This window comes from Neolamprologus brichardi, chromosome 9, assembly GCF_056152115.1.
Source record: "Neolamprologus brichardi isolate AB-2024 chromosome 9, ASM5615211v1, whole genome shotgun sequence".
Taxonomy (NCBI): domain Eukaryota; kingdom Metazoa; phylum Chordata; class Actinopteri; order Cichliformes; family Cichlidae; genus Neolamprologus; species Neolamprologus brichardi.
The window spans coordinates 30,640,987-30,653,588 of record NC_142112.1 but is presented as its reverse complement, the minus strand read 5'-3'; the positions used below and the strand labels follow the sequence as shown (position 1 = coordinate 30,653,588).

Genomic DNA, 12,602 nt, shown 5'->3' with positions numbered 1-12,602 from the left:
CACGTTTTGCCTTGAGGTCAATAGCCTTTGCACAATTTCTGAAGTAAACCATTATTTCAAGAAATCTTACAGTTCAAAAGGTTTGTGAAGAAGGAATTGGAGGAGGCAGTTTCTGATAAGATTTTAGAGGAGTATGACCTGTAAGATTAATAATATGAGGTGAAATACAGTGTTGCATTTCACAAAAATTGAATTCTATGGAAGGAAAATAAAGTTCAACAAAACTGACCTTTTGCTAAGCTCCAGACTCAAAAGTATCTGTTCCTATATGCCTTTATTGTTTGTGTGAGTACCTACTGGCAGCAACTTCTCTTACTGAGGTCAATTTTGTTGTTTTCAGTAAGCAAACATCTGTTCCCGAGAGCAATTCTCTGTTAACCATCGTGTTGTGTCCTAGTCAAACGTTTCACAGATTTCACAGAAGAGCTGAAAATAAAGCCAATGCAGAAATGCCTCAAAGCTGCAGCTTCTCAAAAGGCACTTTGAGGCCGCCTCCAATACTGATTCAATCTCCATAGATTCTCAAAATATCCAAATTTACAGCACAAATAAAGATGTTTGGAAAAATGGATTTTGTGTTTTTAGCATGGTCAAACTCGGTTAAAGGTTAAACTTATGGATCGTTAAGGGTGTGGCCGCTTTGAGTTTAAGGTTATGAGTCTCTAATGAAAGACACTGTAAGGAGTTGCCTGTACACCTGTTTTGGCAGATATAGTTTGTTTTGAGGCTGTTCACCAAAATTAACATCTCATTGGCTAACAGTTGCATACCGAGCCAGCAAACACAGATGACAGGATTTCTATACAATTTTGCTTTTAAGTTCTGTCGTAAAATACTTTTTTTTATTGCATTACTTTTCTCCAGCAAATATTTTATCTAGAGAAGGGGTCTCAAACTCCAGTCCTCGAGGGCTGGTATCCTGAAACTTTTCCATGTTTCTCTTTTCCAACACACCTGAATAAAATTAGTAGGTCACTAGCAAGAGTATAGAACTTGACTGCATGTTGAAGTGGCAAACCCTAATCCTACTCAAGTAAATTTAAGTCAATGTTAAGTGTTTGGAAAAATTTACTCCTAAAAGTACTTTTATTGCACCATGTTCATTCACTCATGAGCTGCTGTAACATGAATCAAATGGCTGAATTGCCACCTAAGTTCTATCCGGTCGTTAAGTGATGACGTGACGAATCCTACTTTCGGGCCTAAAGTAGTCTGCGTTTAATATGGCTTTTGTGTTGTTAACATGTTTAATGTTTTCTTTTTTTCTATTATATCTCAAAAAGCTCCTAAAACAGTCAGTGATCACTGTTGACCTCCCTCGGCTTTTATTACCGCTAATCATTTATTTAAGCTCAGTTTTTAAAACCTTAGGATGTAACTACAGCCCAGCCCATGCAGCAGTATATGAATGACTAACCTCGTATTGTGGATGGATTATCTCAGTTGTTCTCCTGGCTGAAGTTTGGTCCTTTTACAGCATCCTGCCATGCGATTACACTTGTTCCTGACCACCGAGAACACTCACGTTAACTTTTATCGAGTGGAAAAAAAGTTAGCTTGTTTATATTATGGTAACATAGCTGTGTCGCTAGCGGTCACGTAGCACATCATTATATACCAGCTAGCCAAACTTCATTAACCCTACAAACGTCACTTTAGTTTTCTGTCTTCATTTATGTTGGAAGTGATAACAGAGCTGTACGTTTTAATTTGTTTCCAAAACCCCGCAGTCAGGACATGCTATATTGTATTTAGATAGAAGCTAGCGAGCTAACTTCCTGCTAACTTCTAACTCCGTTAAATGTCATAAATTCCGTTTTCATGGATGCCTGGATGTTAAACTCAATTGTTACACCTGGTAGAGCAGAACGCTGATCATTTTATTAAAGATGAAAGACTTTAGACAGTTTTTCAACTTTCAGTAATGCCATAGTGATCGTTTGATATATGGACCTGCAGCCGGAGCGGACACGGCTAGTGTCTCCGCTAACAGACACTAGCCGTGTCTGTTAGGCCCAGACACGGCTAGTGACGTCAGACTTAACGACCGGATATAATCTTGCTAATGACCTAATTGTGTTCAGGTGTGTTGCAACAGGGACACATGGAAAGGACACCGGCCCTCGAGGACTGGAGTTCGAGACCACTGATCTAGAGTATCAGCAGGACACTGCAGTAGCAATTCATTTTGTATAAGTGAAAATAAATGCACCACAAACATCCAAAACAACTTTCACTGAAATGTTAGTTTTTTTTTATTTCTTCAAATGTAGTAAACGTCTTGCTTATAAAATGTTTGTACGTTGGTTTGTTTTTTATAGTATTTCAAATGGCCAGAAATGCATCACACAAACCCGGTGTCTACATCTGTACAAACATCGACAAGAGTTTGGGTGAGAGGTTAGGGAAAGGTCAGTCGTCTCGTCAGAAATTAAAATCCTCCTGTGCCTCTGTAAGTGTGCATGTGTTTGGCGTGCCCCCGTGCTCGTCTTGCGCATGTGTCTATATGAATGAGAGTGAGGACCAACCTTCAACGTGGAGGTCAGTATGCGGAGGCGGTGCAGGCGCTCGTTGAGATGAGGGTCAGCGGCCCTTCGGAGAAATGACTGCCTGAACTCTGACTGACCTTTGGACTCCGACCCCCGACCCAGAGGACAGACCCCACCCTGCTCGCACGCACGAAACAGGTCGCCCAGCGAGGCACCTTCACTGCCACCTTCAGAGCAGTCAGAGGGGAAACAGAGACCCGCACATTTAATGTTGAGTTTAACTCTTTGCTTCACATCTGTTACAGGATTAGAAGCTAAAAGGCCGGGGAGCGCCTTAAGTTATATCTCAGATCAACCACTGGAGGACAGCAGCACACCTCGACACATCTACGACATTTTGTAATGATTTGTATTAGTCACAGCAGGATTATTAACGAGGAGAAAATCCTGTCAGCCTCAGGGACGCCCTCATCACTTTGGCAGTTTTATTTCCTTGCTCACATTATAATTGATTGTTCAATCCATTCCCTAACAAATGCAACATATATCATGCTATTACATAAATCAGTCTTATTTACTCTTGCAGTCCTTTCTTTTCAAATGCTGCTTGCCTCACCTTGGCAACAGGAGCACCGTGGTGTCATTAGCCTCATTAGATCAATGTATGACTGCAGTGTGCTCAGCTTCAAGCTGATGATGATTTAAATGGATATGTCTGTGCCTGAGAGCAGTTTTTATATGTGGCACATGTGCTGACATCTTCACCTTAAAAAGAAATTTCCTTTTTCCCCCTCCCCCTCAGTCTCTAGTGGCTGTCATTCACAGCGAGACACATTTTTGCGCTCTGCTGTTACCCAAAAAATGCATAACTGAGAGCAGCACCAGCTTATTCTACTGAATTAATCCTCAACATAAAATATTTTGTCCTTCAGTGAAATCGAGAAGGTCGAACATGCAATTATTTTTTTCCAGATTTGATCATTCCAGCTCGTTGTGTCAATGGCTATTACTAGCTCAGAATTAGCTGTCATTGTATGAAACACCCGAGCCCCCGTTATTACGGAGCAATATTAAGTACTTGGAAGTATTTTCCCTCATTAGGCTCTGGCAGTGAAAATAGCGTGCAGCACATAGCAATTCAACAAATGTCATGAAAACCAGACTGTATAAAAAAGCTAGACATAGTCATCGTGGCATCACCCATTGGTTTTGGACTACAGAAAACCTCAATCTTGGTGTTTTTGCTCCCACAAGTTACTGAATTTGAAAGTCCTAAGTTATAAGCTCAGGGTAGTGAGCATGTGTAGCAATCTGCATCCAAAATCCACACAGGTGCAAAGCATAGACACGGATACTGGTGCTTAGAAACCGATAATTGGTGCTTAGCAACAGACTAATAAAATACTAGAATTTCACTTAGAATGAACTGTACCTCGCAGCAGGCCATATCATTTTTGGCATTTAATTTAATTAAATGGCTCTAAAAGGTTAAAACACAGCTTTGGGCCAGCCTCAAGTGGTCAAGAGAGGAACTGCAGTTCTGCAGTGGGAAATTTTGCATTGGCTTTAGTTTTCATCCACAGACGTGGCTGCTTGCAGTCTCATAGCAACATAATGAAATTCTGTTGTTAAAAGAGGTTTTCAGAGAGTTTGAATTGTGAGGCTTTTTGCTTGCTTTCAAACAAAGCAGCAACCTCACTAATGGCCCTTAAAGAGGACCATGTAGCTTGGGAACGGCTGGTTTAAATCATTTGTGCATTCCTTTAGGAGAGCTCATTATTCTTCCCTATATAACATTTCATATGTTTCTCTGTTATTTGAATGTATTTTTTTCTAATGCAACACTGCTTGTTTGGTAGCTAGTTTTAACTGTTAAATTGCATCAATGTTCAGATGTTGTGGCTGGTTCATAGTCTGATTTAAAGTATTTTCGCTTTATTTTTATTGCCTAAAATCTCTGTGTACTGTATAATGAATGGTGCTTTTGTCTTTACTGTAGTGTTGATTTGGTGTTAAAACATAGTGAATAAAAATAATGCTTCCGGATTAGCTTTAAGCTCTCTGTGCCCTTGTAAGCATTTCACACCAAAAGCCTGATCCAGCATGAACTCACCGTTGTGTGTTTGCTGTTCTTCTTTTGCAGGCGGTGCGAGGAGCGTGTGGAGGTTGCTGTCTCGTGGCAGTGTGAAGCTGCGGGGTTTCCCTCCCTGGGTTGCCATAGGAATCAGCCTCTGCATTGCCATGGGCAACGGGACATTCCTCGGGGCAGGAAGAGTGTAAACGGCTCCGGCCATCATTGAGCCACCACCTGGCTCAGCAAAGACGGCGTCCTCTGCAACGAAAAGAAAAGAAAATTGATTTGCTGTTATTTGAGTCATGAATGCAACATGACTCATTTCTTTAAAAGAACACTCTGTTCAATACAGTAACATTTATTTTAAATATGTTCTGACTGAATCAGAGACACATTGCTATTCCAGCTTTAAAGCCACTGTCCACATTGGAGCATCAGAAAGAACGCTTAACACATACATTACTATTAAACACAAGATCATATATAAAACACACAAGCTTCAAGCTGCATCAGCAGCTGCACAAAATATTTGACAAATATCATTCCAGGCAGGGGTCAAAGTTGATTTTAATGAGGGGGGGCTGAAGCTGATGATCACAGATGATAGCAGACAGTTTCCATGGGGGCGCTTTCTTGAGCAGAGAGTAGTTCCTGTCAAAACAGTAGAAATTCTGCTCTGTGTGTGTGGACCTTTCAAAATTTTAATGGCACACTTTCTGGAGAAGCTTTCTTGTTCTTGGTATTAATAAAATAACAATCTAAGATATCACAAATAAAAAAACAACAACACTTTTTTTGCAGTTCTGTTACTTTTAGTGAAGCAACCATTTTGTTAAATTTGATGGGGTAAAAGTACAAAGGTATAATATACAGTATATATAAGTATATATAATAAGTCTATATTTCTATATAAGACACTGGTTTCTACAGGCTTGTTTTGAAGCCTCAAGATGAGCATTTCCACTGCTGTCATCTTGTTTTTAAAACAAATGTGATAGGAAGGGGCGTGCCTTACTGTGAAATTGATTGCTCATTGACTCTATCCACAACTATCGCCATCTTTTGGCCTTGAGATAAAATGCAGGCTTAAGGCACTTTCACGCTGGTTTAATTTTTCCAAGCAAATGCTACGTCTATGTTTTATAATGTCAATGCATGGAATAAGAGTTTGCATGACAGAAAACAGAGGGTGGAGACATAAAAGTTGAAGCTGTACTTTCTTTTGGCCGAAACACAGTCACACCATTTAACCTACATGTACCTCAGACATTCCCCTCTTGAAAGAGCTAGACTGCCATAGATGTTTACTGTATACTAAATAAGAACAATAAAGAACTGGTTGTTATCAAGCGAGCTAGCTAAATATGAGACAATTTGATTTCGATTGAATAACTAATGAAAAACAAACTTTACACTTTATAATTAAATGACACTAATCCATTTTTTTTTAGATTTTTTTTTGCCATCTTGGAAAGAATATGGTTTTTCACCTATATTGCAACAAACCACTATGGGGGGAAATTCTGGGAAACTATCATGTTGTCATTTTTATACTTTCTGTGGTCTATATTAGCTGAACATGTTGGTGTGCAGAAACACATTGGGTTTTCTGTCTTTCTGTAGAACATAATCACAGCTTAAACAGAAGTCACTAACACTGATGTGTAAGAATTCAAGCAACTGAATTGGAATTTGGGCACTACCAAGTGGTCCAGTTTGAAGGTAGTGCAGTCCAGCCTCGGTCAATGGCGTCTCAATCAGGTCCTGCCAAGAGCGCCTCTGCGACGATGAAGAGCGGCCCGGGGACCCTGTCTCACTACTGCCCCCAGCAGGACTGGAGCGGTACTACAGAAAACAACAGATAAACAAATTATTCAGTAGACTTACCAGATGCAATCAAAGCATGTGGTCCCATATGAAGACAGCTCCTATATTACAAATTGTAGTTTATTGTTGGTAACATGTATTTCTCTAAACATAATATTATAATTAGGAAACAGTCATCTGTTGCACTATATTCATCATCTTCTAGAGTCTGAACTCTGGAACAAAATCTATTTGAAATAATTTATACGGTAATTAAAATCAAGAGTCCCACACTATAGTTAGTAATAGTATACCACCATCAGTAGGCTGAACCATTGATATACATGCAAAGCTGGGTGGATCCACGCTTTACTTGTTCTTTTAACATCAGAATGTCGCAGCAGAACTATGTAATGGTTGTGTGGAAAAATCTCAGTGGATCAGTACTTTTGGAAATATTGAGACCAGTCTGTCAATAACTATCCCACATTCAAAGTCACTTCTTACCATTTCTGATGCTCTTTTTAAACTTCAGAAGGCCTTCTTTCCCATGTCTGCATGCTTAAACTAACTGAGTTAATGCCATGTGATTAGCTAACTATGCATCAGCGTTAAATAGCAGTTGAATAGATGAATGTAGTAAAGTGGCTGGTGAGTGTAAATTCAGACTAAAAAGCACATTCATGCTCCCAAGTCGAAAGAACAATTTCCGAACTGTCGAAATGAGACCATTAATCTCAGGTAATATTAAACATCGTCACACCTCTACAGGATCACATCTGTACTGTATGTCGCTGCTGTTGCTGCCCCCTGCTTTTCTGCCACTGTGTGTGGTGCCTCCCCCAAGAGGACCAGGGTGGTACTGCGGCTCTGCAGCTGCAGCAGGGGGCTCGCCACAAAGGAAGTCCTCTTGGGATGAGCGAGAGCGAGACGTCTCTGTGGAAGACAGCCGAGTGGTCCGACCTCCTTCCAAGTAGGCGCTCATCTGATAGAGAAAAAGGAAGGGAGACAATGTGGCAGACGTCAAATGATCGCCTTGTCTCATTCAACCATAATGACACACTTCAAAGAAAGGATTTCATCAGCATGCCTGCCTGATTGAGTAAGTGTGTGATATGGTAGGTGAGAGACAAGAAGACAAAGCAGAGGGGTGTTTGAGTGACTCTATTATTATCTTAAAACTTAGCAGCCTGTGTTTTGTAACTTCAATTACATGGACAAGGTGCTGTTGGTGTTTCCTTTCTTTTACCCTATGATTAAAAAAACATACCCCAGGACAGAGATGCATGATGTACAGCAACCCATTTCAGCTTCAAATATAGCAACATGTTTAATATAGCCTCAGCACTATCTGTACTTATTGCTTTATTGGGAATAATTCCAACTCTTACAGTGGACTAGGAAGCACAAGGCCTCAATTTTGCCTCCGAGTACAATATCTACTTTGTGAGAGATGCAATACAGTTTACAGTGTGTGTGTGTGTGTGTGTGTGTGTGTGTGTGTGTGTGTGAGTGACTCACTGATGGAGGCCGTGGGTAGGTGTCATATGGAGGTGGGGGACTGTCCTGTTTGGGGCTGGAGGCAGCGTCATCCTCATGTTCACTTTCACTCCAGTAATCTACAGGAAACCCACCCACATACTGTCAGATCCATCCATACACATACATCTAGTGTATTTGTAGTATCATGCACATTTTACATATTAGCTTAGAGTGTTGTTTCTTAATGGGAACCAATTACACTTTTCCTTATTTTCTGTCATTTATTAAACTGGTGGATGCTCATATTAAACATGATTCAAGTGAAGAATAATCAGTAGTCAGTGTACACCGTAAAAAATAAATCCTAAAAAAAAACAGTAATATTCCGGCAGCTGGGGGCAAAAATAATAACAGAAAATAACTTTCTCATGAAAATACGGTTATTTTCAGTAATGACAATACAGTTTGTTGCCCTAAATCTAAATGGGATTTTGCCTTTTTCAAGTCCTTTTAAACATTAAATTAGGAACATTTTAATGTGATTAAACAATGAAATTACCTATAAACAAGGTCAATGAATGCGGCAATATGAATAATAATACTTAAATATACAGTTAACAGTTGGTTTAAATAATAATGGATTGCATTCATATAGCGCTTCATGAGACCTTCAAAGCGCTTTACAATTCCACTTTATAATTCCCCTCTGGCCATCACCAGTAGGTGGTAGGTGAAGTGTCTTGCCCAAGGACACAACGACTGAGAGTGTCCGAACCGGCAACCTTCTGATTACAAGGTGAACTGCCATCTATTGAGCCACAATCGCCCTAAATGACAATAATAATAATTATTATTTGATGTAAAAAAAAGTTTATAAGAATCATTTTATATATTTTTCCATAGCATTACATTTGAATTTAAGTGTTCAATCTTTTAAATAACGGACAAATATTTGTGAAATTATGATACATTTATGAAAGTATTTTAACAATCTAAATATGCATATGTACAGATAAATATATTTAAAAAAAAAACAACAATAATATGTTTTATTACATTTACAGTGATTTTAGGTTAATTTACATTTGGAATGTAAAATCACAGTCTATTTATGTAAATTTAATAATATTCTTGAAGAACAGTACAAAACTGTAAAATACACTGTAAAATACTTTTATATTACAATTTTTTTTTACAATGTATGTAGATATTAGTAAAAGTTCAGCCCTGTTTGAGATTTTGTTGTTGTTTTGTTTCCTTCTCTTGGCTCTATATGATGACACTATAGTTATTTCTAACATGGCCACATCAGGTACATTGCTCTGGCTCTGAGCAAATTAGCGCAATCAACCTGCTGTTCAAACCTTCTGTTTGCTAGTGGAAGCCTGACTTTGCAAAATAATGTGGTTAAGATGACTATTGATGGGAACTGGTGCTATACGAATCAAATTCCTTTGAATCAAATCAAAAGGGAGGGCAGCCTCATGGTAGAAGAGCTAGGATAATATGAAGGGCTGCATAAAATAAAGTAAATGGATAAATATAGTATTTATTATTTAATATTTATTTGCACTAAGTATTCCACCATTTTCTTTCCATTTATCCACCTGTCTATTGATTTACCTTCCATTCAGCCATCAGAATACCATGAGAGATAGAAAACATGCCCCAAATACATGTATCAGGTTAACATCTTATCAGGCATTTTGTGCCACAGTTCCCAGATGTTTCCAGAGTTTTGAGTTGGAGGTTGAATTCTTGTTTGTCCCACATAGCAAAATTGGTATGGCCCGGATGTGGCCCACACAATGTGCTTACACATAACCCACATACCGCAAAGAATGACGGCCCTTTGGTGGCCCAGATCTGGTTTGCCAGAGGTGGCCCACACATGGGCCAGCACAAGGCCAGCTTGACATACAGACTGGAGGAGCTAGGAATCGAACCACTAACCCTCTGATCAGAAGGTTACCTACTCTACCTCCTGAGCTACAGCCACCCAGCAGTAAATATGACTAAACCCTCACTAGGTTTTGGTTGAAGTGTACACTCACAAACCTGTCAAACCTGCATTTGAAACATTGGCTACCATAGCGGTATCGTATTGAAACATGGCATTTGGGTCCTCTAACTAAAATAGGAAAATGGGAACATAAATAGTGCCATCATTGTGCCACATCTGGTTGACATACACCCTGCCATGACACCAGTCAGTCAGAAGTGCCAGCTTGACACCAGATCCGGGACAGACCTGTCTGCTATGTGGGGTGATTTTAGTTTTGTTTCCTGTTCTGGGTTTATTTTATTTTTTACTCACTTTTCATTTTCAAATATTGCCTAGTATTTTCAGTCATTCACTTTTGGTTACATGTTGCTACTGTTTGACTTTATAGACTAATGATTCCCTCTATCTCGACCTTGTGTGCTTTCTCTTGTGTCAAGTTTACTCTTGTTTCATGTGCTTTAGTTATGGTTGCAGTTCAGTTCTAGTTTTACTTGTCTACTTGTCTCTTGTGTCACACTTTTAATTTGACTTCCTCCCTGTTATTGTCTAGATTAGTTTCAGCTGTATATATTCCCTATTCCCATTCCTATTCCATGATTACCTTTTGTGTGTATAAATAGCCCATTATTTTTTTCTTCCCAGGACCTTAAAAAACCTGGAGAACATGTACATTACTTCACATTTCGTCAGTGGAGTGAAGAATGTGGACCACTTTTAAGTGAATGGTTCCTCTGCGCTTGTTAGTTCTTGAGAACTGAAGGAGAATATATTTCCAGAAATAGCTAATTGCATCACATTACTAAGCAGATGAAAAATAACTGTTTGGTTTCTGAGTGCCTGGGGGTGTAATGAAACAGTCATGTGTGGTACGGGGTCATTAGTTGCCCATTAACAAATTTTTCTCCCAGTAAGCCCCTAGGAGATTTATCTGGCTATTCTGGGAAAATAACAATAAGTTCAATAGGTATAGAAGTATTATTGTGTTGTTGGCTTAAGATGACATCCTACAGCAGCCATCGTTTGAAGAACCCTTCACCATGTCGCTGAATGAGCCCTCACCCTGCTCCTGGCGTATCCTCTCTCGCTCTGCATAGCCTACAGCGGCCATGTTGAGGCGACTCAGCCACCTAACAGAAGGGGGAACTAATTAGATTATCTCATAATGTACGCAAACAAATAATTAAACATTAAAATAACAATCTCGCTTGGGGTCCCAAAGTCTCACAGTGTACATAAATAATCACTTGGAAAAAAACGATTACTTCTTTTTATTTTAATTTTTTGTTTTTTTAAAAGTTTGAAATGATATCGAGCTGCACTGATCTACAGGATGATAACTACATCATATAAGTAAATAGGTATATCAAACATGGTTTAAATGTTATGTAAGTCATGGATGAACAAATATATACAAATTTTGTTAAAAAAGTCAGTAACAGACAAAAAAGGTACATAGGTATAATATATTATCCTTAGTACGTTGTGACCTATAAAAAAAAATTGGCCACCTATAAAAAAATGGCCTCTGTGAAAATGTCTTAAAATTTTTGATAATAAAAACAAATTCCCTTTTTAAACATTAAATAAAACACTTTTTCCCCCTTTTTACTTGAAGGGTCTTTTATGGTGTTTTGCCACCCAGCTGGAAGTCCGCCCTACTCTATAACCTTCACCCTGCACACACTCCTTTACCTGTTCATGTCATCCACTCCATCTGCTGCAAAGTAGAAACTCTTGACCTTGGGGTGGCAAGCTTTGAAAGCACTAGAGGGATAGAGGGTGTTATTTTTGCAGGCAGGCACACATTCATACATTCAAGAGCATGTGAACTACACGTACATACACATATATATGCAAGAGACCTGCGTTTGTTGAGCACTTACTACTTCTTGCGGCATTCACTGGCTCGATCGATCTTAAATTCTGGAAGACTGACAAAACCTTCGGCTTTTTCATCCTGAACAAAGAGTGAGGAGAAAGAATTTTTTTAAAAAAAAAAAAGACAGACAGCAAGCCAAAAAAAAAAAAGAGGATGGCTAAAAAAACAGTTGATTTCATGTGTTCACTCTCTGTGTTTTTCCAAATGCACATTTTTTTTTCTAAGTCTGACTGAACAGGAAGAGGTTGATGAATGTCAGATTAACTAAAGATAAGACTTTAAAACCTAGCAGCTCTCTGGTCAATTACTGAGGGGGTTTGCACTGACAGTGTTAAGAAGCAAATTCTTGCCAGCCTTTTTTCTGGTTTATTTAGCCATAAACCAGAGTACTAAAAGGGAAAAAAGTGATGGTGGGATAAAAAAAGAATGTTAAAAATAAATAAAGAAGTTACGCTAATGTTGATACAAATGAATCAAATTATATAAATTAGTTTGACTTTACAGTCATGTGCAAAAAATGTAAGAGTTCTGTCAATTCCATGGTTTTACATATCGGGGCAAAAAAAAGAGAAATTACTCTTAAAGTTATTTAAATACAACCTCAGGCATATACCACATTTTACTACATATACCACTATTTCATTATTTATTTAAGTCACAACACAGAAGTAGTGTGTGGAAAAACAAAGTACACCCCGTGATACAGTAGCTCATAGAACCACTTTTGACAGCAACAACTTGAAATAATGATTTTATGTATGACTTTTTCTGTCTCTCCCATTGTTTCTCTGACCCACTCTTCTTTACAACATTGCTTCAGTTTCAGTTTAGTTGAAGAATGCATTGTATTTGTTTATACACAGCTCT

The 12,602-nt window shown here is 38.7% G+C and overlaps 1 protein-coding gene across 2 annotated transcripts in view; it reads right to left on the bottom strand.

The window, feature by feature from the left end:
- Positions 1-12,602, bottom strand: part of cnksr2a (connector enhancer of kinase suppressor of Ras 2a) — an 88,993-nt gene that overhangs the window by 6,199 nt on the left and 70,192 nt on the right. Inside the window, exons 16-23 of one of the 2 annotated variants that reach the window (XM_087846295.1) lie at positions 11,740-11,813; positions 11,549-11,620; positions 10,916-10,983; positions 7,891-7,988; positions 7,133-7,354; positions 6,267-6,408; positions 4,603-4,821; positions 2,529-2,716 (exon numbers count right to left, since the gene is read on the bottom strand). In XM_087846295.1, the coding sequence (XP_087702421.1) occupies positions 2,529-2,716; positions 4,603-4,821; positions 6,267-6,408; positions 7,133-7,354; positions 7,891-7,988; positions 10,916-10,983; positions 11,549-11,620; positions 11,740-11,813 (1,083 nt within the window). The remainder of the gene's footprint in view (positions 1-2,528; positions 2,717-4,602; positions 4,822-6,266; positions 6,409-7,132; positions 7,355-7,890; positions 7,989-10,915; positions 10,984-11,548; positions 11,621-11,739; positions 11,814-12,602) is intronic. The other variant, XM_087846296.1, reaches the window with a different exon arrangement.